Source organism: Spermophilus citellus, assembly GCF_964194105.1.
Source record: "Spermophilus citellus genome assembly, chromosome: 11".
NCBI lineage: Eukaryota > Metazoa > Chordata > Mammalia > Rodentia > Sciuridae > Spermophilus > Spermophilus citellus.
The window spans coordinates 128,446,464-128,470,680 of record NC_138192.1 but is presented as its reverse complement, the minus strand read 5'-3'; the positions used below and the strand labels follow the sequence as shown (position 1 = coordinate 128,470,680).

Genomic DNA, 24,217 nt, shown 5'->3' with positions numbered 1-24,217 from the left:
GGGCTGGAGATATGGCTCAAGTGGTAGCGCGCTTGCCTGGCATATGTGCGGCCCGGGTTCGATCCTCAGCACCACATACAAACAAAGATGTTGTGTCCACCGAAAACTAAAAAATAAATATTAAAAAAAAAAAACATTCTCTCTCTCTCTTAAAAAAAACAAAACAAAAAACTGAGCAATATCATATTCTGGAAAAAAAAGAAGGAAGCCAACAAGATAAAGCCTTACCAGATATAAAATAATTACCTATAATAGTCTCCACATATTCAGAGTTATCGTTGACATTGAAGAGGTCACCTGCTCCAAGAGCATAATTCAGAGACTCCTCAAAAGCCCCCAGGTGATAAAATACTTTAGATGCCACTAAGGCTGCAAACTGCCGACTCCGGAAACCTTCATCTTCATACAAAACTTCTCTGAAAGAAATTAGAAAGGATAGACCCTGTTCCTTAAAAATCCCAAATCTAAATATTCAAGCCACAATTTAATCATAAATTTCTAAATAAATTAATAAGCCACAAGACACATCCACAATTATTCAAATACCTTATTCAAATTAATAGAAATAGAGCAATTTCTTACATTTTGTCTACAGACTCAGAAATTTCTGCCCAGAAGTCATTGACAACTGCATTCAACTTGTGTAGTGCAAATTCCTGTGAAAGATAAAAACAAAATTCCATTTTAAAATACACTTACCATTTTGTTTCCTTTAAAAGTCTCCCCTCCCAAAAACAAACCAATGGCGAATCTGCAATAACAGTCACTAAAACTCTCTCTCTCTCTCTCTTTTTTTTTAATATATGTTAGTTGTTGATGAACATAATGCCTTTATTTCATTGGTATGTGGTGCTGAGGATCGAACCTAGTGCTTCACTCGTGCGAGGGGAGCACTCTCACCACTGAGCTACAACCCCAGCCTGACTAAAACTCTTAATCTCTCAAAGACAGAAATTTACTAATAAGTTTTCTTGAGTTTACACATTTCCTTTCTGTTTCAATCCTAAAACATCAGACTAATCGTCATTCCATGTCACACAAGACTGACTTGTTAGAAACTGCAAGGGTTGGGGTTGTGGCTCAGCGGTAGAGTGCTCCACCTAGCATGTGCGAGGTCCTGGGTTCGATCCTCAGTACCACATAAAAATAAATTTAAAAAATAAATGTATTGTATACAAATAAAAAATAAATATTAAAGAAAAAAAAAAAGAAAGAAAAAGAAACTGCAGGGCAGCCAGGCTTGGTGGTGCATACCTGTAATCCCAGTGGCTTGGGAGGCTGAGGCAGGAGGATTGCGAGTTCAAAGCCAGCCTCAGCAAAAGCAAGGTGCTAAGCAACTCAGTGAGACCCTGTCTCTAAGTAAAATACAAAATAGGGCTAGGGATGTGGCTCAGCGGTCAAGTGCCCCTGGTACCCATCCACCCCCCAAAAAAGAAACTGCAGGGTTACTCAAATGTTATTTAAGATTTGCTTTAATTTTGTTAAACTCAAGGAAAACCAATTGCTACTGCCAAGATACTATCTTCTCTGGCTAGATTTCAATGACTGCTACAGGTTGTGTAGGATGGCTCCTTCAAATAATAGAAGATATGCAGACACTACAAAATTTAAAAAGCTTCACAGAATTCAATTCATACCTTCAGCTGTGGTTCTTCTTCATCCAGAAGAGAAATTATTCCAGCTATAAGGCAAAAGGAATATTATGATTATGAAACATGCTCACTCAGATAAAAATTAATGCTTTGTCAAAAACAAGCATTTCTGTCACTGATATTACAGAAAATGTAAGCATTTTTTGAGAGGTGATTTCACTAGGGTTGAGTCAGGTGCAGTGGTACACCCTTGTAATCCCAGCAACTCAGGAGACTGAGGCAGGAGGATCTTGAGTTCAAAGTCAGTCTCAAAAATAAAAAATAAGCTGGGGATACAGCTCAGTTGATAGAGTGCATGCCTTGTATGCACAAGGCCCTGGATTTAATCTCCAACAACACACACAAAAAATTAAAACATAAATTAAAAATAAAAGGGGCTAGGAATGTGGTTAAGCACCTTTGGATTCAATCCCCAGTACCAAAAATTAAACAAAAAACTGTATGGTTTATATTTTGAAGCTGAGGAATACCTATGTTATCAAATTTTCATGACACCATATATATCATATCATTTGCCATTTGATGGTTTTCAAAATATGGTCCCTGGCCCAGCAGTATTAGCCTTACCTAAGAATTTGGTAGAAATGCAAATTCCTTGTTCTGCCTCAGACCTTCTGAATCTTTTGATTTGGGTTTGGGTCCAGTGAAAGGCTTCCCTGTCATTATTGTGTTCACTACAGTTTGAGAATCACTGACCCAATTTACTGACCAAAATGAGAAACTTTCCCCATAAAATTCAGAATAAATTATTTAGACAAAATAAACCAACAGTTAAAAAATTGTTTAGGAAAAAAAGGGCACATTTGATCATCAACTCAACAGAATAATATATTTCGATGATTTTTCAAGGTGCCTATATTAAGGCATCTCCTTCCTAACACATGTAACCATGATTTCACTAAGCAATGAACCATCTTACTCATTATGATCCCATTACCCAAGTGTTCCCCCACATGCCTTATCTTAGCCTCAAGGTACTAGCACTAACATAGGAGAGCAAAAGGAGTAACTGTCTTCTCCAAAAGAACAGATTTTGAAATATAGTCATGTCAAAGAAATTATTGAAAAAAAAAAAGATATGGAAGATTTTGTCCTTATACCATAGAGGAAACCAAACCCTCTCAAATATTTTTTCTTGTAGATCTTAAAATCATTCTGGAACACTGAGTTCAAACTGTGATTTGATTAAAAAGAATCAAGACAATTTTAGTTAGGAGATGTAGCCATTTCTAAACGGTAAGTATAGGTTTGCCTTTTAGCGGGCCCAGTCTTTAGGGAACCATAAAGGAAAGGATACACAATTTAACAAGCAAAACTAGAGCCTACTACTATTCCAAAAGCTTAAAAGCAAAAAGAACGTGGTATTCTAGGTGTTGATATGTCCAAACCAGACTGAATGGACAGCATGGAGAAAATTAAAAATACAATTAGGTGGGGGTGGAGGGAAGACAATCTAGTGATGTGGAATAGACTAGAATGCTCTAAATGTAAAACAGGCCAGGCACAGTAGCACACACCTGTAATCCCAGATACTTGGGAGACTGGGACAGAAGGATCATGAATTCCAGGACAGCCTAGGCAACTGGTAAGAACTTGTCTCAAAATAAAAAATATATAACAGAGCTGGGGACATAGCTTGGTGGTAGAGAGCTTGTCTAGCATTTGTGAAGCCCCGAGATTGATCCCTAGAACCCGGATTGTAGGTGGGGTGTAGAACAAATCACAACAGGTAATGCTAAAAATGCCATTAATTAGCTACCATCAATCAAGATTGTATATGAAAAGTTTTTTTAAACAGAGATACATTTTTATACTCTTTTTCATTTCACTGGTAACTAATTTGCTACATGATTGCTCTGGCTTGGAAAATCAGCCTCTGGGCATTTAATAGAACTAAATCAAATATTCTATACTCCACACACTAATAGCTCCTATCTTACAGAAAAAGAATTTCCCTTTGGATGCGAATGGGAATGGAAAAGGCTTGAAGATGGGGCTGGGGATGTGGCTCAAGCAGTAGCGTGCTCGCCTGGCATGCGTGCGGCCCGGGGTTCAATCCTCAGCACCACATACAAAGATGTTGTGTCCACCGAAAAACCAAAAAGTAAATATTAAAATTCTCTCTCTCTCTCTCTAAAAAAAAAAAAGAAAAAAGAAAAAGAAAAAGAAAAGGCTTGAAGATGGCAAAAACTGTTATGCAATAATACAAACTCAGCAGATTATGTCCAAAATGTTTAATTAATTTATAGTAATATGTGGATATTATTTCTCATATGGGGGTATGTTCCAGAAGACACAGCATAATAGTTGAAAGTGGCTGTCTGGGGATGGGAAGGGAAAAGAAGGGTAGAAGAATACCATTTTAAAGATTTCCAGCATTATTTCCCCCTATATGTCTATACTATATTAAATCCAACCCACTTAATTTCACATTTCCTTCTAGTAAATAAATAGCTCTATCTCCCCCATTCCCTGTTATATGAAAACTCTTGAAAAAAATTAGCAGTACACACTGACTTCTTATTCACTACTGTTTTTAGTGACTAGTAAATGTCTAATGAGTAAATGAATGAATAAACTGACACACCAGAACCATGACACTGGCTTGTTTAGCACCTGGGACAGATCCTAAAGCAACAAGCTTTAACAGACCTGAAACAAAGTTACAAAAGATCTGAAGCAGAAAATGACAAGTAATCCAAAATATTTAAGAAACGACAGTAACAATTATATACTAAATTATCATCACAGAATTTCATCTCAAAAATCATTAGTTCTGCCCACCACAAGGAGGTCTGAATTCCATTATATTCCTGCCAAGTGTTCTTTTCAGCCTCAACTTTAAAAACTCTAGGGACCTATTTAATTATTTGATTGATTAATCTCTTCATTCAAGACATACTTCTGAACTTCTGCCATAAGCTCAGCAGTGTTCAAAGAAATGTGAAGACAAATTTCCTACCCAAAACTGTATCAGGGAAAGACACTAATCAGGAAAGGTAAACAAACAAGGTAATTACTGAATTGGGATGGAGAAAGGTGGCAGCTAGGGAGGAGAGAGTAAATGAATTTTATTAGAGTGGCAAGTTAAGATAAGCATTTGAGTTAACACTAAAGATTGAGAAGCTACGAGAAACCTTGAAAAGTGATGTCTAGAAAGGAAATAGAATGTGTAAGCGTCCACAGGTAGGAGAAACTGAACAGAAAGAAAGCCAATGTGACTAGTGAATAATGAGTAAGAAAGTATTACAAGATGAAGTCAGCGACAACTTGTGTATTTGGTTGAGCAACTGAATTTTATTTTAAAAACAATGGAAATTAATTTCAAGCAAAGATATATTATGTAATTAAAGTTTAAAAAAAACTGATAACAAAGAAGAATGGACTTAAAACGGGTACTGATGAAAACACAAAGTTTTAAGGCTTTAATAGCAGCAGGCAAGAGATGGGCCAAGTTAAAAGAGACAGTGAAGGGGCTGGGGATGTGGCTCAAGCGGTAGCGCGCTCGCCTGGCATGCGTGCGGCCCGGGTTCGATCCTCAGCACCACATACCAACAAAGATGTTATGTCCGCCGAGAACTAAAAAATAAATATTAAAAATTTAAAAAAAAAAAAAAAAAAAGAGACAGTGAAAATGGAAGGATCTGAACTAGAACAAGGGCTACATTTACAAGTGGCAAGAAATTTCGTGTTTGTCTTCAGAGCATGGTAACTGGAAAAGCTCTTCTTCATATGAACTACACTTCATCTCCCAATCATTTGGATCCCTTGGGGACAAAAGTCTAATTACAGGTACAGGTGACAGCTCTTCAAGTGTTAGAAAATACTACTATGTCTCCCAGCATCTCCAATTTTCTTAACTAACCTTCGTTAAATGTGGTTTGGAGTTCCCTACTCTATGGAATACTGTCTTTCTGCCCACCAGTTTGTTTACAACAAAATGTGTGTGGAACAGGTACAGAGAAAAAAAAAAAGAAAGGGTATGTAAGCGAGAAGGTGGGGGGGGGGGGTCGAGTGCCGTGGACAGCTATATGCAAATCAGTCTGTAGTGGGGAGCCTACAAATCTCCACTTAAACTTGATCTCTACAGCTTATCCCATTTCAAATGCCACTACATGGATTTACTTATAAAAGTTTAAATGTGGGGACCTTCCTCCAGACTCCCGAGCTCTTTCTGGAATGTATAGTACTTTCTGAACACCTAGGCTCAAAAGGTCAGCTGATTCTCAGTATAAAGCTGACTCGGTGCTGAATCAAACACCCCTGGAGGGGACCCAGAAATGACCCACCTCGAACTTCATTTCGGATTTTACTCTACGGAGGACGTGTCTCGGCGGGTCCCAAAGCACTCAGGCAGCAGTTACTGTTGGTCAGCACAGAGGTCCCATCCGGTCCCAGCCACCCACAGAGAAAGACCGGGGTCCAACGGCCAGAACCGGGAAGACAGCAGGGAAACTGGGGATCGGGACGGACCAGGAAGCCCCTCGGTCCGGGCGGGGGGTGTGGCTGGGAGGGATGCAGAGGCGTTCCACTAGGTTCCATTCCTCCCAGCCCAAAGGGCCCGCAGCGGCGGGACGAGACTCCCAGCCCTCGACTGGAGGAGCGTCTTGGGCAGCGAGGCCATCGAGGGGCCGCGCAGGCTGGCGCTCCGCCGGGAGGTGCCCCGTCACCCGCCCTGACTCAGCTAAAAGCCGGCGCGACGGCAGCGGCTCCTCCCTTTGCGTGTGAGCTCCAGACCGCACTCACCGGCTGAGGTGATCATAGTTGCGTCCCTCACTCGCCCTTCCGTTTGCTCGCCGACCCTGCAGCTCAGTGTATCTGTCAACTCAGGGCCCGCTCGCTCCGCCGCGCCTCTTGCCTCCCTGGGTGAGCTGCTCAGTCACTCGCCTGCTCAGGCCGCCGGCTCGCTTCTTGCCTAGGACCCCGTCCACCTCGGAGCTGCCCGCCGCCCCGCCTCCCATCTGCGCGAATTTTCTTCCGGTCTGTGTTTTCCGGGCCGCTGCCGCCCTCCGTCCTGTACTAAAGAGTACAAAAGAAAGTGTCACTGTTTTTGCTAACTCTCCTGGAGGTCAGAACTCCCGCGCGTTGAGGACATTGGTATGCGTCTACCATCAGGCTTAAGAATGGCCACCCCTACAAAGATAGGACCCCACCGATACCCGCCATTGCCGAGAGAAAGGATGCTAGGGAAGGCGTGCGCTTGCGTGCAGGCGCTACCTGCAGTCTAGGAGGTCTCATTGCAGCAATCCCCACCAAGCGGAGACTGAGTTTTGAGGGTTTTTTTTGTTTTGTTGTTTTTGTTTTTAATAAAGCAAAGTCTGTCTAAGAAAGAAATTCTCAGAGAAGTGCTGTATTACCATAATGAATCCACAAGTAATTGTTCTATTATCCTTTGAATAACTAAGATTTGTGTTTACTTTTAGAATAGTTAATACCATAGATTTTCATATTTCAAGAATCAGAAGTCGGGCTGGGGATGTGGCTCAAGCGGTAGCCTGGCATGCGTGCGGCCCGGTTGGATCCTCAGCACCACATACCAACAAAGATGTTGTGTCCGTCGAAAACTAAAAAATAATAAATATTAAAAATTCTCTCTCTTAAAAAAAAAAAAAAAAAAGAATCGGAAGTCTATTGACTGGGGATGTATCTCAGTGGCAGAGCACCGAACATGCTCGAGGCCCTGGATTCTATCCTCAGCACCAAGTGTGTGTAGGGGGGGGGCGGGGAAGGGGGCGATTGGCCAACAGAGAGGTGGCCAATTTAAAGTATCTGCTCCTCAAGGAAAAAAACGTTCTGTATGGGAAGAGCATCGTGTAACTCCAGTGTGGATGACCACCTAACCTGAGTCTCACATGAAAATGCATGGGCAACGAGTAGATGGCTAAGAACACCAGGCTTCTCACCCTTTGAGATTCTACTCTCCCTCCAGGCCTGAGGTTTCTTTTTCTCTACTCCATTCTGCACTCTGTAGGCAGAGTAATCTTTTTCACAACTAGCTCTAATTCCTTCTGTTCCTTAAAACCCTCAGTCCCCATCTTGGACCCTATTGTTATGCTTCTCTTCTATGTTTCTGGCCACAGTCTTCTGTTTGTTCCCCATTCTTGCTTAGAATGCAATGCCTTCCATTGCTTTGGTCAAGGTGGAGGTGCTAAAATACACTCCTACAGCTGTGCTCTCTCTCCTGAGCACCAGACACACAGACTTACTAGATATCTCTGCTTGGTAAATTTACAGACTCCTGAAACCCAGCAACCTCAAAGCTGCATGCACTCTTTCCCTACATGTGTGTCTCCTGCCTTGGTCTGTGTGAGTAAAGGGCATTCATCAGCCTTTAGAGGAAAGTGACCACAGCACTCGGAGCAACCAAAAGATCTTTACTGCAGCAGTGCAACAAAGAGAAAAGAAAGAAGGAAAGAGAGAGAGAGAGAGAGAAAAGAGGAGAGATGAAGAGGGAGAGAGCAAGAGCAAGAGAGAGAGAGCGCACGCAAGAAAGACAAAGAGAGCAAGAGAGAGGGGGGCCTGGCAGGAGGGAGTTTTTATAGCCCAAATCTAAAGGGACCTCTGGGTCTGCAAGCTGCCTTGTTGGCCCAAGGGGGGGGGGGGGCGTTAAGTGTTCAGCCTTGAGCGGGGTTGAATGTTCAGACTTGAGGCAAACAGGTGATAAAGGACCAGATAGAGGGGGGTTTGAGTGCGTGGGCTATCTTGCATCTTGCAGCCAACATCTGTTCACCCTGCCCTGCAGACAATACAGTTCAGCCTGCTCTGCACCCAACAAGCCTCTGAAGCAGAAATCTGGGAGTGCCCTTGACTCTTCCATCTCAGCCATTCAGCACCAGATTTTGTCCCCTTAATATCTCTGGCACCAGCCATTTCCCATCCTCACTCGATTACCCAATGATTGTCTCCCCCTCTTCTTTTCTGGTTGCCACAACCTCCAAGAAATTTGACTTCCTAATTACTATCTTGTTTCCAGTTCATTTTTCACAGCCAGTCAAAGCCAAGTAAGACTACCCTCACCCCCAGGACTTCCACCATCTTTAAGGTCCCTTTTGTCCTGTCTGGCCCCACTGTAGCCATCTGGAGCCCCTAAAGTTCCCAGAACAGCCATATAGTTAGATACCTTCTCTTGGATCCTGGTACCTGTTTTTCCCTCTGCCTTCAAGGCCCTCTCCCTTATAGCCTGATGAATGCCACTAGTTTTGAGGCCCAGTCAAGCAGTACCTCCTCTAGGAAGCCTACCTTGACCTACCCCTCCACATGCTCCCTTAGAGACTTTACTTCACACAACTGTAATCACATCTTGCCCCCTTCCCAACTCAAGGGCAAGGCCATGTCTTATTAATCACTATCTCCTACAGTAGCTAGCAGAGTGTCAGGCACATAGAAGGTGCTCAGTAAATGTTTGTTGAATGAATGATGGTTAGTTATTGGCACAAGGCTTGGACTCAGACCTATGGCTGTAAAACCCCTGTCCTCCCCAACACTCTCAAATGAGATCTATGTATCTTTTTGGGGGACATAGTGAAATCACATACAAAATTTTCTCATCCCACCTGCACCCCTGGTACTGGGCTTTGAACCCAAGGGGAACTCTGCCACTGAACTTCATCCCCATCCCTTTTTATTTTTTTATTTTGAGACAGGATTCCCTAAATTGCCCAGGCTGACCTTGGGATCCTCCTGCCTCAGCCTCCGGAGTAGTTGGGATTACAGGTGTGTGCCACTGCACTGGGCTTTACAGAAAGAATTCCCGCCAGAGTGCGTTCTGCTGATGAACACTAACTCTCTTCAAATTCAGAAGAGTCACAAAACGTCTGGAGGCCTAATTGAGGTCATCTGTGGCCTCACCCAGGTATGTATGAGCTGGGCTGGGGGCCTGGTCTGGAAGAAGGCAGGAAGAAGGAGAGGGCCAGAGCTTGTCCCTGCAGCGCCCACCAATGGTCACAGTGCTCCCAGAAGGCCGAGAACTCAGGGGCGGGGGCTTCAGCCTGCAGGCAGGCAACTGCCCGGGTCTTAGAGGGTCACTCAGTCCCCGTAGAGCTGCAGTGATGGTCGGGGTGGCACTGGCGGGCGTGGCCGCCCCGGCGTCCCGAATCCTGTCCCTATTGGGCCCCTCTGACACTGTGGACGAGCCCTGGGCACTCAAGCCTCTCCCCTAAGGCGGGCGGACCCACCTGCCTGGCGGCCCGGACCCAGCCACCCGCGAGCTCTCACAGATCTCAAGGCGACTCGGCCTCAAGGCTGGGGCTGTCTCACGTGCAAAACGCCTACCTCTTATTTTTAGAGTAAACGCATTTATGTGAAAAGCAGCCTGATCTCTGGAACAGCTGGTGTTGGATGAGGCCAGATCACATGCAGAGGCTGAAGGGAAGACCTATTCTCTTCCAAGAACAAGAGACTGTAAGTGACCATCCTGACAGCCAGTTTGGGAGCCAGGAGCCAGGGAGCACACTAGGATGGTAGACCTTCAGGGCCAGGTTTGCCTGGGATTAGGGTAATGATCAAGGAATATCTGGCTCTGAGAAATTCTCATGAACCAGTCTGGAAGGGAAAAAATTCAGGGCTACAAAACAGCCAGTTTCTGCAACCTGTATTCAAAATGAGGGTTTGGTCACAAGGACTGTGCTCTGGAGAGCAGGTGCACAAGCCCCATGTAAGACTCAGAACCCAGCTCCTTCCTGAGAGTCTGAGTTCCATCTGTCAAGGCACTAGAAGTCCTACGTCTGCGTATGAGGCAGGAGACACAGCTGGGGTTGGGGAACTGGGGAAGGAAGCCCAGACAAGGTTCTTACCCTTACCAAAGTCATGATCCCATATCGTCCCTTGGGTTCAGCCCCACTAGGGACCAGATTACCCCACATTGTTCTCCTTACCTACCACTCCTGTGGGATTCCTGGTACCCTCTGAACCATAGCTTGACCCAGTGGGCCCTGTGTGCCTCTGCTCCCAATTAGGCAGCCCTAAGTATAATCTTACAGAGGACTAGTGCTCAGAGGCTGAAGGCATGTGTGTAGGATCCAGGTTGACCACCCTGCACCCTGCACTGGGCCCCACCCCCCCCAAATTCCAAGGCCACACAAGTGGCAGGGCTACCTGGCCAGATTTCGCTTTAGTCCCAATTCTTGATCCACTAACACAAAAAAGCAGGGCAGAGGGCTTATGCAGCCCTTGGTACAAACAGCCAGCCAGCTTCCTCCACTTGCTCATTATGCTGGCTGAGTTTGCCATGCAAACAGAACAAAGTCCAGACCTCCTGACCACAGGCGACAAGCATGCAGAGTTACTGTGCTGCCCTTAAAGCTTTCAAGTTTACATTGTCATTAACCTTCCCAAAGAGGTTAGGTCCTTGGTTCTGGCCTGGAGTAAGTGGCTTATTTACATCTCAGGTTGAGGGCTTCAGCCCTTAACCTTGACTTTTTTTTTTTTTTTTTTTTTTTTTTTTGCTTTGACAATTGAGAGATTCCTCTTGGAGACAAACACTTTGAAAGAAGAGAAACTGTGACATGAATATTACAGAGGTTCCTCTGAGACTCAGTTGAAGCTGGTTTAGCTCTGCAAAAACACTGTCTACCTAACTGTTATCTCTTAAAAAAAAATCTCTTTTTAAATATTTACTTCTACTTTCCTGTTACATATTTTCCAATTCCAGCCACTAGGGCTGTGGGGCTGTCACCCAGGACTGGGTCACTTTCAGGCTGCCAACAATTCGAGAGGCTTTGGCCATTTGCTCAGATTCCCTACTCCCAAGAGCCTGTGAGGAACACGCTATGAGAACAAAGGGGAAGATTCACTCCGTTTTGATTAGACACCAGTGGGGTACTGTTTGGTTTTATTAGATATAAGGAATTATCCATTCAAGTCAGAAGCGGCAAACTATTGCCACATTAGAGATTAGTACCAGAAAACCCAGACGCTGAGCTGGCTAGTAGACCCTCACCATGGCTCCTGGGAACCACTGATCTAATTCAAGGTCTCTGGCTTCCCACAGGCCTACTAAACTTCATGCCTTCTAAAGTCCTTCAGGGAAGAGACCCACCATCAAGATCATCCCTGGTAGCACCCAACTAATATGTCTGCTAGGAAACAGCACTGAGACTGTCCCTTCAAGGATGGTGCACATCACGGCCATGTCTCAAGGAAACAGAGATCCATCTCAGCTCTGTTTTACCAGTTGAGAGCAAGCACGCAAATCTCAGGAAACAAAGACCTTTTTCTTAACTATTCAAAAGAAATCCTGAAAGCAATGAAAAAATAATGTATAAAACACCACTTAAACCATAGACTGCAAACTCAAATGCTCACCTGAGCCAGCACCAGGCAGGTGTCCTGTGAAGGAAGTGCAGTGGGGGATGGGGTGGGTGGGAAGGTAGGAGAGGGCATCCAAGTGGAGAAGGAAATGAAAACATGCCCCACATCTACCCAGAAAACTAGATTTTTTTTTAATGTGCCAAGTTTCAAATATTGGCAACAAATACAAAAGATTTTTAAACCCTGTAACTTCTGCCTTAGACAAATTCCTAACTTATAACAAGCCCCCTCCCCACCACCAGATAAAATTCCAACCAAAATTATTATAAAGAGATCAATGAGGAAATAGAAAAATATAGCAGCTTCAGATATACCAGTCTCCCCAGTTAAAAGTAAAATCAATGAATCAAAATTTCTTGAATTCCTGCTATGTAAAGATGCCAGCTGGATCTATCTACTGGGGAGACAACCCTGCATTATTAAAAAATGTCACTGCCACCCAGGCCCAAGGAAGATGTTGTCTCGTGGGACCTCACACCATCCCTGCGAGGCCAGGGAGGGGTAGGACCTGGCTCCCTGTTATGGAAAAGAAATTGAGGCACAGAGTAGAGAGGGCCCTTCCTGAACATCACAGAGCCCCTCGGCTAGACTAGGCTTCCGTTCTACAATTTGGCAACATCGCAGAGAAAGCTGAAATAACAATTGGAAGGTCCAGAGCATTTGGAAGGTCGAGAGCTAAAGAGTGGGCACGACTGTGTCTGCAGAGCGAATCGAATCGCAGGAATGAATGGGCGTGGCCACTTCCCTGAGGGGTGGGGGGTTCCCACCGGGGAAATCAGGAGCTGCCCTCCCGCTTGAGTCTGAAGACTGGATTTCTCCAGCGCTCAAAGTCGACAAGAGAGGGATGCTGAGCCGCCTGTGGGTGAACACAGGCCTTGCCGGCTCTGCAGGGAACATCATCGCCCTGTCTGAATCAGGCCACTTAGAGGAAAGGCTGCACACACCCTGGGGTGCCACAGTTCTGCAGAGCCTCAAGGTAGAGAGCTACCGGTCTCCTTGGCTTAGAGAAACTGAGGTACAGGGCTGCACCTGCTTTGACCTTGGGATAGGAACTGAGACCTAGAGCTGACCGGAGCCTCCCCTGCCCCCTGCCTTCCTCTGGGTGGTGCTGTGGACAGCTCCCAGCATTCTTACCCTCCAAGGACTTGGCACAGAAAGTCAATATCAACATGAGAAAGAGAGCTGCCCTTTCTTCTCACCGGCATGCAGGGCTATTTCTGTCCTGGCCCTGCAACACACGGACCATCTTGGCTCTGGCCTGACAGGCCCCCGGGGCAACAATGTGGTCTTTATTTTGGCTTGTTCTAAGAGCCAAGGTCCCAAGAAGCCTGACACTCTCTGGGGGACTCTTCCCAGAATTTGACAGGAAAAAGGGACTGGTTTTTCCAGTGTCTCAAAGGTGTCACCATATTGAGTGAACCAATTCTTTGCTGTTGGAGACTACCCTGTACATTGCAGGATTCCCACTAAATGCCAGGGGTGCCCCACAGTCAGTGACCCACCCCAACACACAGGTTTCCAATGCTGCCTGGAAGAGCAGCCCGGCCCCTGGCTGAAAAGCCAGTGGTTTGGCAGCCCCTCATGCATTTGAAAACAGAAGTCCCAGAGATGGAATGACACACCCCAAGTCACAGCCCAGATCTGATGATATCTGGCCCAGAGTTCCTTCCAGCTGCACTCTCCTGCATGTGTCCAGAGCTGCACACACCCTGGGGTGCCACAGTTCTGCAGAGCCTCAAAATAGAGAGCTACCAGTCTCCTTGGCTTAGAGAAACTGAGGTACAGAGAGCTAAAATAACCTTACTATGATCACAGTAGCAAATGGCAAGTGGAGAGCCGGTCCCAAGGGACAGTTTTCCTAGGCCCTGCCTGTCTTAGCAAGTCCTGCTCCCGAACTGGGAATGTGACAGCCCCCTAAAAGAGGGGTTTTCACAGTCACCACCAGACAAGGTCGACTTGAGGGCTCAGTGAGAAGGACCAGGCCTCAGGGTGTGGGTCAGAACCAGGGACAGTCCGAGGGTCCAGCCTTCATCTGGTTTCTCCAGTGGGCTCAGGGGGCGTGTGAACGACTCCATCACAGGCTTTGGGTCCACTTCCACGGTCTTCACAGTCTCCGTTGGGAAATATGGTTGTGAGTGCCAGCTCCTCCTGTGAGTCTTGGAAGTTCTCTGGAACACAGAAGGAATGACCAATCAGAAGAAAAAGTTTATAAGTCGGTAAGCAAGGACTGAAAGGGAGGAAGTTGCCCCAGTGCGAATCTACTTTAAAAAGCCAAACAAAATACAGATCAAAAACCTTAAAAATATACATACCCTTTGACCCAGCAATTCCACTTCTAGGATTTTATCCTGAGGAAATAATTAGGAATAATTAGTGGAACTGCTGCAGCCATCTTGCTTCCAGTCTAAGGAGGAAACATACATTGAGGATGGCCCAGAAGAGAGGAGGAAAAATCCTGAGTCTTTGTGGAGTTCACTGAGTTCCTGGATCAACCAACTCTGAAGCCAACTCCACCTCTGAACTGTCCTTTAGGTGTGATAATGAATTCCTTTATATATCTTATGCTGTTTTGAGTCCCAGGCTTCTTACCTAGCATCTAAAAGCATCCTGATTCTGATTCAGTGTCCAGCAAAGGGACTCAGAGAGAAAACTATGGCTCACACATATGGTGGGATTCAGCATTAGAAATGATATATGAAGTTCCATAGAACTAAAAGCACAAATGAGTGCAGTAAATTAGGGAAATTGGAATATGATCTGTGGATTACGCCCATGTCAGTATCTCCATTGTGTTACAAAAACTTCAGATGTTGTGTCTGCCAAAAACTAAAAAAACAAAGATGTTGTGTCTGCCAAAAACTAAAAAATAAATATTAAAAAACTCTCTCTCTCTCTCTCTCTCTCTCTCTCTCTCTCTTTAAAAAAAAAAAAAAAAGAACTTCAGATGTTACCATGGGGGACACTAAGTAAAATGTACACAGGAGCTCTTTCTCTTATTCCTTATAATTGCATGTTAATCTACAACTACCTTAAAAAAGATAAAAGATGTTACTGACATAATTATTGCCATAATATGTTATGGATGAAAAAAACAGATTCCATGTTAAGTATAGGGTCTTTTAATTTAATTTTTTTCTTTAGTCGTAGATGGACACAATATCTTTATTTTATTTGTTTAATTTGTTTATGTGGTGCTGGGGATCGAACCCAGTGCCTCACACAGCACCTCACACACACTAGGCAAGTGCTCTACCACTGAGCCACAACCCCAGCCCAAGTATAAGATCTTATATTTGTCATGCTTATTATAAATGTATGTACATGGGGCTGGGGATGTGGCTCAAGCGGTAGCGCGCCTGGGTTCGATCCTCAGCACCACATACAAATAAAGATGTTGTGTCTGCCGAAAACTAAAAAATAAATATTAAAAAATTCTCTCTCTCACTCTCTCTCTTTAAAAAAAAATGTATGTACAGTTGACTCTCTATATCCCTGTATTTTTCATCCACAGATTCAACCAATTAAAAAAAGTTTTATCTGTATTGAACAAATACAGATTTTTTTCTTGTCATTATTTTCCTAAATAACACAGTATAACAATTATTTTACATAGCTTTCACAATACTATAGGGATATAAGTAATCTAGAGATGATTTAAAGTATCCAGCAGGCAGTCTGGGTGTGTAAATTAATGGTAGAGAATATGCTTAGCATGTATGAGGCCCTGAGTTCCATCCTTAGCACCACAAAATAAATAAGTGAATAAAGCATACAAAAGGATGTACATAGGTTATATGTAAATTACACACCATTTTACATAAAGGACTTGAACATACACACATTTTGGTTTTCAAGTGGAGTTCTGGAGCCCATCCCCTTGGATACCGTGGGATAAAAGTACATAATCCATAAGTGAAATTTGCCTTTTAATAAATTGAGTTCTACATGAGATTTGTTATATGCTACAGAGAAGGAAGTTATCCAAAATTTATGGTCAACTGTTAATGATTCCTTTGCTTTATTTCCCCGCTAGGTTCATGACAGATGCTAAATGATAACCTCAAAGTTAAAAGTTAACATTTTTGTGATTGACTGTTTTTTTTCTTAATATTTATTTATTTTGAATTGTAGTTGGACACAATACCTTTATTTCACTTATTTATTTATTTATTTTTTATGTGGTGCTGAGGATTGAACCCAGGGTCTCCCACGAGCGAGGCTCGAGTGCTCTACCGCTGAGCCACAACCCTAGCCCCTGATTGACTGTTTTGAATACCTACTTCATTCTGCAGATTAGATATTACCTAGAAGTAAATATTAAAATTTAAATAGTACAAAGAGAGTGAGAGAAGGAAAGACCGACAGACAAATGGAATGGTCTACCCCCAAATATTGATTGTTGTTACTGCTGAATGATAGGATCAAGTGAACTTTTAGTATTCATTTCCCTTTTCTTAAAATATTTTTTAAGCTTTCAACTACAATAGGCAAAATTTGAAGCTAGCCCCAAGATCATGGCCCTTTAAGTGAGCTGCCCCTGTATAAACCCCTCCTTCGGTTCGAGTGGGCACTGGGAATACAGAGACAGGTGTTGAACAGGGAGCCTCATGAGACAGAGGGGATGGCTAGTCACTCCTGTAACTACCTTCAACTGTGTGACACGGCCTCAGATTAGAAACAAGGGAGTAGATGTTGTTGGGGGGGCCTGGTGGGAGCAAGAACAAACGCCCCACTAACAGCAAGTCAGGGACCTATTAATGTTTCTAGTTTGAAGCTACTAACTTTTGTGGCAATTTATTTTGCAGCAATAGAAGGCTGACATATCAACTATTTTTAAAATAAAGGACACAATGTCAGTTTATTTTAAACTACTGCCCATTGTCTTTCCCTTCCCTCTCTCCTGTCCCTCACTGACCCTTGGGTCCAGGCCACAAGAAGTCTCTCCTGGGCTGCTGCAGTCCCTGACAGCTGGGCTCCACCTCTGTGCTCTCCCTGCCCCACAGTCCAGCCCCCTTTCTAAACCCCCTTCATCTTGACAGCTCTGCTCAGAAATCACCAGTGGCCCTCTACCCCTGAAGGACATTCAAAGCCCCCGGTGTGGCCTAACTCTCCTCTTCACCTCAGGCCTTTACTCTCCTTCTGTACCTCAACCCTGGACACTTCCGAGGGCTTTTCTGATATCTGCTGTCAAGCTTCTGCCCCGGCTGTCCTCCCCGCCAACCTTCTCATTCCTACTTACAGAAAGACCTCCATTCCCGGCTCACGTTACTCATCTGACACTCCCTGGATCCTCAGGGTGCCTGACTGCAGAGGCCCCCATGCCGCTCACCTGCATTACAGACCTTCTCACGCCTCCTTTACTAGGTGACACTCCTGGGGCAAAAGCCCTGCCTTCCCACTGCCTGGAGGGGAGGCAGCTCACATGGCTCCCCCCATGCCCACATGTATGCAGCAGGTGCTCCATGGATGTTCTTTTGCTCTGTCCTTGAGGCCCCTGTGTCTACACACCCAGCCCTCAGGAAGGTCTAGGAAGCTGAAGCACTCACCCTGAGCTGGGCTTCTGGAGGAGGTGGCATCTTGGTCCTTCCTCTGGCTCCAAGGACCCCAAGTAAAACAGGCCAGCAGTCCTGGGAGGCCAGGTCTCTCCCAAGTTCCTTCTTCTAGGAAGAACACAAAGCCCCTCAGGTCAAGGTCAGAAAGATGGCTCCTGCTTCATAAGACTGGAAAACGTTCTGTCCAGCAAACCAAGAGTCTCAACTGTCACCGGTCCTAGTTTCAACTGTGATCATTTCATGTCATCCTCGCAAATTACTCTATGACATTGGTACCATGCTGGGAAAACCGTAGCAACAAAACGTGAAATTAATTACAATGACAAAGCACCAAAGAGAATACTCAAGGGCAGAAATGCCTCCCTGATTTTTAGTTCAAACTCTTGCTTAACAGAAATAGATTTAATATTTTTTTGGTAATCACATATGAAACAATTATAATTTGAGACATTGATTCTAGTTCTTAGCAAAATTAAAGTACCATCCCAGTTATTTGGAGATCACCTGGGATCCCCAAGCATCTGGAATAAAGTCAACAGGAAATGTTTTCTTTTCCTTCTTCTTCCTTTTTTTTTTTTTTTTTAAGAACGATTTGGATCCAGGTGTGGTGGCACAAGATTGTAATCCCAGCAACTCAGGAAGCAGAGGCAGGAGGATTGCAAATTCAAAGCCAGCCTCAGCAATTTAGGGAGGACCTGTCTCAAGATAAAAAGGGTTGGGGATATATCTCAGTTGTGAGCGCCCCAAGTTCAATCTCCAGTACTGCAAAACAAATAAATAAACAAAAATATAAATTAAGAAAATAAAAAGGACAGGGGAAGTAGCTCAGAAGTAGAATGTCACTGGGTTTAATCCCCAATAAAGGCAGGGGGAAGTTGGAGCTCATTGGTAGAGCACTTGCCTATCATTCTTTTGGGGATCAGAGTTACTGGGGATTGAACTCAGGGGTACCTAACCACTGAGCCACATCCCCAGCCCTATTTTGTATTTTATTAGAGACAGGGTCTCATTGAGTTGCTTAGTGCTTCAATGTTGCTGAGGCTGGCTTTGAACTCATGAACCTCCTGCCTCAGCCTCCTGAGCCACTGGGAATACAGGCATGCACCACCATGCCTGACTTATCATTTTTAAGGCACTGCAAAAAAAAAAAAAAAAAGAATAAAAACTTCTGGCAGCAGATAGGCAAAACAAAAAAACCTGTTTACAGTCTTTATTCACAGATTATTTACTCTTAATTTATATCCAGTTCTAACAAGATGGGATCCTTAGGCTTTCAACCCAAAGGCAGCTGGATGAGACACTGAAACTGTGTAAAGCAGAACTGACACAAGGCAAGCAACTTAAAAAAAAAATAAGAATTATCTGCAGGCAGTAAGGAAAGAAATCAGAAAACTTAAAAACCAGAGCATCCAATAGGAAAACCTTAGCAACGTGAGTCCATTTGGCCTGAGGGTAATAACACTGTCCACTGCAAAAGTTGCAAAGAAATGGGCAGGCAATGAATCATAACTATAGTCCCTTTATTCAGTAATGAAAGCTTTCATTTTGTTCAGTGTGTGTGTGTGTGTGTGTGTGTGTGTGTGTGTGTGTGTGTTTTGCTTTTTTTAAAAAAAAGTAGAAGAGAGTTTAACATAAAATGATGCCTTTGCAAAGCATTAAACTTTTTAAAGTATTTATTTAAAAGGAGGTGAAGAGTCATTTATCTCATTCTGTATGCCAGGCAGGGTGTTAGGAAGGGGACTACGAGCATGATTAAACCCACAGGGAACGGGCACAAAATCACATGGTAAGAGCTTAGACAGCAGGAAGGCAAAGGGTTCTGGGTTTTCATCGTTGAACTTGCCAACTGGAGTGGGGAGCTTTCTGGGAGGACTTCCTGGGGGAGGAAGTCCAGTTTGAATGGAGAGGTGAGACTGGCCAGGCAGAGAGGAGGAGGAGAGAAAAGGCTTTTCAGGCCCAGGCAGCAGCCTTGGGTACAAAAATTTAGGAGGCCAGAGCAAGCTCCCATGGGAATGGGAGAATCCAAGAGATTAAAGCCTGGAAGAATTTTCTAGGCATCAGCTCATTAGGGTGCATAAAATTTGTGTGAATTTCCTTCTTTCCCCCAGAGGGCCAGGTCAGGGAAGAAGGGGCTGAAAATTTGATTAGAACAAGGCTCCACAGGAGGTATTTCCCTTGCTAGTGGCTGAATTTGAGGCCTAGAGGCCTCAACAGAAAGTGGGTGAGGGTGGGGATGCTGGGGTGCATCCCAGCTGAGAGGGATAGCCCTTGCCAGGCAAGCTAGACTTGGGGTGAGTCTGTGACTTTTTTAACATCACAGGAAGCAGGTCTCCCAGCAGAGAAAGCAACCCCTCCCCATGTCCGGCATCTCCCAGTAGCTGTCCAACCAGATACCCCAGGAAACACAACACAACCACTCTAGTTTTCATTAACCCTTCAGGAGGTGGAGGCTGCCGGGTTTGGAGGGCTGCCCAAGCTGAGTGGGGAGCTGAGTGCAAAGATCTCCCGGTTTTGCCAGACTCAGCATTACTAAATGTCCCCATTTTAACCCCCAAACACTGGAGAGTTCCTGTAAAACCTTGTGAACCAGGATGGGGGAGATGCTGAAGCCTGCTCCCTCTGTGGACAGCTCAGCTGTCTCCGCTGGCGGGGGGGGGGGGGGGGGGGGCGCCGGGGGAACCCACTCCTCTCTCTACACTTTAGAGCAGGAGGATGGAAAGGTGCCCTCTGCAGCGGGTGTGCAACCTGAGCCCGAAACCAGGAAGCACTAGAAAATTCAGTATTTTCAGTTCCTGGCAGCCTCCTCCAGGCCCACAAGTCCCTTACCTTCGGTCTCTTACCCCGCCAGACTTCCCCACCGAGCCTCCAGGGTGGCCTAGAGGTCTCAACGCATCCCTGGCTGCACTGCGTCCTGGAAGCTCCAGGCACCCCACAGTCCCAGTTTCCACACACAGGTGTCCCAAGGCTTTTCCGTCCTCTTTCCCCATCCCCCTCCCCCCACCAACCCTGGCCAGTCCAATCCTTCTTCTACCACCTTCCTACCTTATGCTCGTCCCTTCGGCCTTCCTAGCGCCCTGCATCAGGCAAACACTCCAAATCTCCCAGGGCTGACTTGCAGGGCCCGCCCCCTAAAGCTAAAGTGCTGAGGGGACGGCTGCTAGACACCTCCGCGCACTCGGCCTCAGTTTACTTAGCTGCACAACAGGGGGTGCTAAAGGGGTCCAACCCGGGGAGCTTCCCAGTCGCTGCCCGCCCGCCGGCCCGCGCCTTGCCCTGCTCCGCGGCGAAGCCTCACCGGGTCGCCCGGGCCCCGCGGCTTGCAGGGCTCTGCAGGCGGCCGCTTGGACAGCCAGGCTGGATTCCGGATGGCTGGGACAGTAGGCGGCTGCCTGCACCGGGCCACCCGCCTGGCGGCCGAACACTGTGCGCAGCAGCGCCTCCAGCAGCCGGAGCCCGGGCGCCACCGCGTCCTCCGGCCCCGCCTCGGCCACCAGCACCCCGACCAGCGCCGCGCCGGTCCGCCTCCGGCCGCGCACGTCCCGCAGCATCTCCCGCAGGCGGCGCCGCGGCTCCCTGGCGGCCAGAGACGACGCGCGGCAAAGCACGAAGACCAGCGGGGAGCGGATGGCGCGCGCCGCCGTGCCCAGCGCCCTCTGCGCCCCGCACGCCGCCCCGGGCCCGGCGCTCTCCGCCGCCGCGCCGCCCGGCTTGCCCGCGGCGGGCTCGGGTGGGAACACGGCCGTGGCGAAGTCCCGCAGCAGCGCGCGGCTCTGCTCGCGCTCCCACAGCTCGCCCACCAGCAGCACCTGCCCGCGGCCCCCAGCCGCCTCCACCAGCGCCTGGAAGGGCGGCTCGGCCGGGCTCGCGGGCCGCGTCTCCAGCGCCTCCAGCTCGCGCTCCATGTCCCTCGGCCGCCGCGGCCCGGGAGCACCGCAGCCCGTCAATCCGGGCGGCTGCGCCCGGGACGGGAGGACACGCCCCTGAGGGCCGAGCCCCGCCGGACCCCCGGCCCGCAGGCGACGGCTCCGGCTCACCCGCCCAGAGCGGGTCCGCGGGGGCGGAGTGGAGGGAGGGGGCTTTCTCCTCCAACCCTCTGAGGGTGGCTCCTCCCGCAGTGCCTTGACCGACTAAGGGAAATGAGTGTCTTCGATTCATTCATTCACCATCCATCCATCCACCCAACAAATACTTACAGGGCACCTACTAGGTGCAGGCTCAGGGTGGAGGAAGACAAATTATCATGTAAACAAGGTAAGATTGTTCTAAGACCTGCAGTAGATCATTTATTTCTGAGGAGTCCCACATGATTTGGGGGCAGGGCCTGGCTACCAGTGCGCTGTTGGCTTTGGAGTGGAGGTGGAGCCTGCAGATAAGGGGATAGGGAGGGGAAGCAGGGGCTACTTCTGCCATCCAGCTCTTCTCCTGGGCCTTGAACATTATCAAAACCTGCTGGAGGGCTGGGGATGTGGCTCAAGCGGTAGCGCGCTCTCCTGGCATGCGTGTGGCCGGGGTTCGATCTTCAGCACCACATACCAACAAAGATGTTGTGTCCGCTGAAAACTAAAAAGCCTCTCTCTCTCTCCCTCTCTCTCTCTCTCTCCCTCTCCCTCTCCCTCTCCCTCTCCCTCTCCCTCTCCCTCTCCCTCTCTCTTAAAAAAAAAAAAAAAAAAAAAAAACCTGCTGGAGGGCCCACTATTTCCACAAATGCTTACTGGTTAGGATCACAGCCCTTGGCATGGAGGCAAACTGGCTCCCTGTGGGGCAAATCTAGGGGAACGGGAGTGGGACTGCCTTGGTGCTCTGATCTGCCTGGAAACTGTTGGTAGGTCATGTCCGAAGCAGGACAGTATTTCCTTTCATCCTAAAGGTCTAGGTCAGTTTTGTCCATCAGACTGACTTGTTACCCTTATTGTGCAAGGCAGTGACCACAGGCCACATGTGGCTGTTCCAGAGCACTTGAAACGAGGCCAGTGCAACAGAATTTTACATGTTATTTAATTTCAATTAAATTTAAATAGCTGTGTGTGGCTAGTGCCTAAGGCTTTTTATTTCTTCATCTATTGCAAAGTAATACACCATAGGCCCCTTTGTGTCAGCAACATGTTAATACCCAGCCCTGTCCTTCACTCTATAACCCTCAGTTCTTTCTTCTAGTTCCCTGTTTCCTGCCCTTTATAATTATGCTAAAACATTTCCCCGGACGGGTTTTGTGTGTCCCTAAAACAAATCTTTCTTGAACACCTTACTCTTTGCAAACAGTGGAGATTCAAACATGTATAAGACAACCCCCGCACTAAATATAATCATCCAACAGTTCTTTTAGCCAGCGTTTGAAGGGAGGGTTCTGTATCTTTATCAGGGTCTTCATTCATGTGACTTTTGAATTTTTTAACTTTCATTTTATTGGTGAGTATAATTATACATAACAGTGGGATTCATTATGCCATATTCATGCACACACATAATTTGTCGTTCTCATTCCTCAGTGCCTTTCCTTTCTCTCTCCTCCTCCCTTGCTATTAATTTACATTCCCTTGGAATCTCTGCTCAAAGCACAGATCAGGGCTCCAGATTTGGAGTGAGAATCCCTAGACTGGTGTCAAGATAGAGTTCCAGCACCACCAGGTTAGAGATACAATCATTCTACCTGTATTAGTTGAGTATCTACTGTATGCAGTGCTTGGGAGACAACTGTGAACCAGCAAGTTTCTACCTCTGAGATGCTGCCATTCTAGTGGGTTGGGGAAGAGAGACAATAAACAAATAAACACACAAATGGCCATCAATTTTTTTTTTTTTATTGGTTGTTCAAAACATTACAAAGCTCATGATATATCATGTTTCATACATTTGACTCAATTGGGTTATGAACTCCCATTTTTACCCCAAATACAAATTGCAGAATCACATCGGTTACACACTCACATTTTTACATAATGGCATATTAGTGACTGTTGTATTCTGCTACCTTTCCTATCCCCTACTATCCCCCCTCTCCTCCCCTCCCATCTTCCCTCTCTACCTCCTCTGCTGTTGTTCAATTCTCTCCCTTGTTTCCCTCCCCCTTTCCCCTCACAACCTCTTATATGTAATTTTGTGTAACATTGAGGGTCTCCTACTATTTCCATATGCTTTCCCTTCTCTCTCCCTTTCTCTCCCCCCACTCGTCTTTGTTTGCCAAATGTCTTCTTTGATATAAAGAGAGCAACTAAGAACAGAACAGGGAGGAAGAGCATGAGGAAAAGATTAACATCAATGTTATGAAAAAATAATAATAGTGCAGGACTGACAAGGTGGCAGTCTCTTGAGACGTCAGCCCCTGTGCACATAACACCCACCATGCTACAGAAGCAAGAGGGAGGTTAATGAGGACTCTTAGAAACTAAGGTAAAGCATGAGAAACCCCCACATCCTCCATCCCACTGTTGAAAAGTGGGCTGAATGAACACCTTACATTCGCGCTCTCGTCTCTGGTGGGGATCATGGCCCACCCCTACCCCACCACAGCTCTGGGAGGCAGAGACAGCCTTGCTGGCTGGGTATGACAATGTCAGGCTGGGCTAGAAGCATGGAATAATGAGACCTGGCAGTCCCTTCTCTGCACTTCATGGCTCAAGAATCCATGGATTCCAGTCACAGGACTCAGCTCATGAAAAGAACAGTGACCAGGGAGAGTGCTCTGAAGTTCTCTGAGAGGAACTTCTG

General features: G+C 46.2%; 2 protein-coding genes across 5 annotated transcripts in view; both read right to left on the bottom strand.

The window, feature by feature from the left end:
* Positions 1-6,751, bottom strand: part of PSMD1 (proteasome 26S subunit, non-ATPase 1) — a 92,283-nt gene extending 85,532 nt beyond the window's left edge. Inside the window, exons 1-4 of one of the 2 annotated variants that reach the window (XR_014017945.1) lie at positions 6,399-6,751; positions 1,638-1,681; positions 583-656; positions 247-416 (exon numbers count right to left, since the gene is read on the bottom strand). Coding sequence is in view for 1 of the 2 variants with exons in the window: in XM_081260572.1 (XP_081116698.1) it covers positions 247-416; positions 583-656; positions 1,638-1,681; positions 6,399-6,414 (304 nt within the window). In the remaining variant the exon portion in view is untranslated. The remainder of the gene's footprint in view (positions 1-246; positions 417-582; positions 657-1,637; positions 1,682-6,398) is intronic. The other variant, XM_081260572.1, reaches the window with a different exon arrangement.
* Positions 6,752-11,989: 5,238 nt separating this feature from the next.
* Positions 11,990-21,545, bottom strand: LOC308631145 (uncharacterized protein C2orf72). Of its 3 annotated transcripts, XM_081262120.1 has the most exons (4): positions 20,808-21,545; positions 17,507-17,620; positions 14,273-14,308; positions 14,027-14,128 (listed from the first exon to the last, which is right to left on the bottom strand). In XM_081262120.1, the coding sequence occupies exons 1-3, from the start codon at positions 21,412-21,414 to the stop codon at positions 14,304-14,306; spliced, it is 726 nt and encodes a 241-aa protein (XP_081118246.1). In that variant the 5' UTR covers positions 21,415-21,545; the 3' UTR covers positions 14,027-14,128; positions 14,273-14,303. The 3 variants fall into 3 exon arrangements, with proteins under 3 accessions (XP_081118244.1, XP_081118245.1, XP_081118246.1); XM_081262118.1 differs by lacking the exon at positions 14,273-14,308 and having other exon boundaries at positions 11,990-14,128; XM_081262119.1 differs by lacking the exon at positions 14,273-14,308 and having other exon boundaries at positions 11,990-14,128; positions 17,507-17,617.
* Positions 21,546-24,217: the final 2,672 nt, after the last annotated feature.